General features: G+C 38.9%; 1 protein-coding gene across 1 annotated transcript in view; it reads left to right on the top strand.

Annotated features, from left to right (window-relative positions):
• aplA (adenylate cyclase) overlaps positions 1-2181 on the top strand; it is a gene marked incomplete in the record, with an annotated part of 190850 nt that overhangs the window by 143237 nt on the left and 45432 nt on the right. Inside the window, 1 exon segment of the mRNA NM_001204606.1 lies at positions 589-716. Coding sequence (NP_001191535.1) covers positions 589-716 — 128 coding nt within the window.

The following is a 2181-nucleotide window of genomic DNA, read 5'->3' as shown; positions in this document are numbered from 1 at the left end:
AAGTTGCGCACGTTAAAGATCCCTTGGTGGTCTAAAATCGATAAGAGTAGGCTTCGGCCGCCACCCGGGCAAAATTAAAAATTTTCCTACCAACTGAAAATATTAGGTGTGTCCCGCGCGCTCATATGACCTATGCAGTTGCGAGCGCCGTAAAACACTTTACAAAAACAAAAAAGACTAACAATTTGTTTTTTTACGTATGTAATTGTCCAATAGCGTATGCAAGGTGGATTCCTGTTATTTGTTAGGTTTTATAAGTATGAGTTTTGTTTCCATACAAAAAGAGTGGGGACCGTTTGACTAAAAGATCATTTTTATTATTTAAAGTGCCTCAATGTTAGTACTATTACCGTTCAAAAAGTGAGACATTTCTCAGAAGATCAGATTATCGGTAATCGAATATAAAAGGGGCACGTATGTACTTAAATTGTCATAATAATTGTTTGAAAAGCTGTCCGTAAGTATATATACATATTTCTTTTAAAAACAGACTTCCCTTACTGTCTATTCAAAACACACAACAGTCATTGTTGAAACTGAAACTACATTCATGTATTGTATAAAAATCTACTGTGTTCTCTTCTGCAGCAAAACAACTGCATGCGTATCAAGATCCTGGGCGACTGCTACTACTGCGTGAGTGGACTGCCTGAGGCACGCGCCAACCACGCCGCATGCTGTGTGGAGATGGGGCTGGATATGATTGATGCTATTGCGTGAGTACACCCTGCTCTCGACTGTCCGTTTTTTATTTTGTTTTTGTCTTTGCTTTTGTTTTTTGTTTTTTTAGCTGTTGGAACGAGAATGCCAAGCCTTATTTTTGTGTTCGCAGACAAACAAAAAAACAAAACAAAAACACCGTAAAAGAATGAACAACAAAATAAATAAACTGTTCAATGAATCAAGATAGTACACGAATTGGAAACAATAAATGTGCAAATTAGAAATTATCCAATATTGCTATATATAGGCATGATAAGTCGAATAAAAAATATTTTTTTAATGCTGTAGCTTCCACCACATAATAATATTAAGATGTTCGGTGGGATGTTAGCCTACTTCACATACGTTTGCATGCATCCAGATTTGGTGTTTTCAACTAAAGTGGCTCTGGCGCGGGCGTTATTCTTTTAACAACTACGTGCCGGTTTGCACTGCGACTGTATCATTACCCTCAACACAGTGTTGCCAGAGGGACGCAATACAGCACTAGGCTTTGTTCCGTCTGGTTTTATTTCTTGCTGAGCTGGCAATAAACATCGGTGTCTGACTGAATGGACGTTATGATGTTATTGCTTTACCCGTATCAGATTTCGTAAAGCTGGGTTTTTGTTGTTTTGTTGTTGTTGTTGGTTTTTTTTGTTTTTTTGGGGGGTTGTTTGTTTGTTTGTTTGTTTCTCTTTGTTTTTGTCTTTTGTTTTTGTTGTTTTTCGGGGGGAGGGGGACTTATGTCGTTATTTCTTCGCTTCAAAAGCTCCTATTCCATCCCAATGTCTTAATGATTGTACTTCCCTTTCTTATCCCATACTTCCTTGGGTTGAAGCTAAATGGGGCAGCGGCAAAGTCTTAAATTAATGACGCTGCGTTTTCAAAGTTCCACAATTTCTATGTCGGCGTTCGCAGTAACATGTTTTATTTTCCCGTTTTTCATTTCCCCCCCTCTTTTCTTATTTGTTTTACAACAAACTTTCATTTGCGCTTCTCTCCCCTCTCTCTCTCTCTCTCTCTCTCTCTCTCTCTCTCTCTCTCTCTCTCTCTCTCTCTCTCTCTCTCTCTCTCTCTCTCTCTCTCTCTCGCTCTGTCCTTCCCCTTCGCCCCTCTCTCCCTTTCTCACTCTCTCTCTCTCTCTCTTTCTTTCACGCTTTGTCTCTCCTTTTGGTTTCTCAATGTTTGCCTTCCCCCTTCTCTTCCTTTTTTTTCCTTTCTTCTTTCCCCCTGTTCTTTCATCTCTTTTTTCTGTCACCCTAATCTCTCTGGCATGTCTGCAACATTTTCAGTTTGTCTTTTGTTTTTCTCATTCCTGTATTTATTTCTGTATTTATTCGTTTCTTCAGTGAATCAATTTTTCCAACTACATGTGTATTTGTATGTTGGGACCTGGGTCTCTTGGAAAAATCACCCCTTTATTTTTATCATTGCGAGAATTCAGTTTGTGCTAATCACATGACACTCCCTTCCCTC

This window comes from Aplysia californica, unplaced genomic scaffold (assembly GCF_000002075.1).
Source record: "Aplysia californica isolate F4 #8 unplaced genomic scaffold, AplCal3.0 scaffold00009, whole genome shotgun sequence".
Taxonomy (NCBI): domain Eukaryota; kingdom Metazoa; phylum Mollusca; class Gastropoda; order Aplysiida; family Aplysiidae; genus Aplysia; species Aplysia californica.
This window is presented reverse-complemented; position numbering and strand designations above follow the sequence as displayed.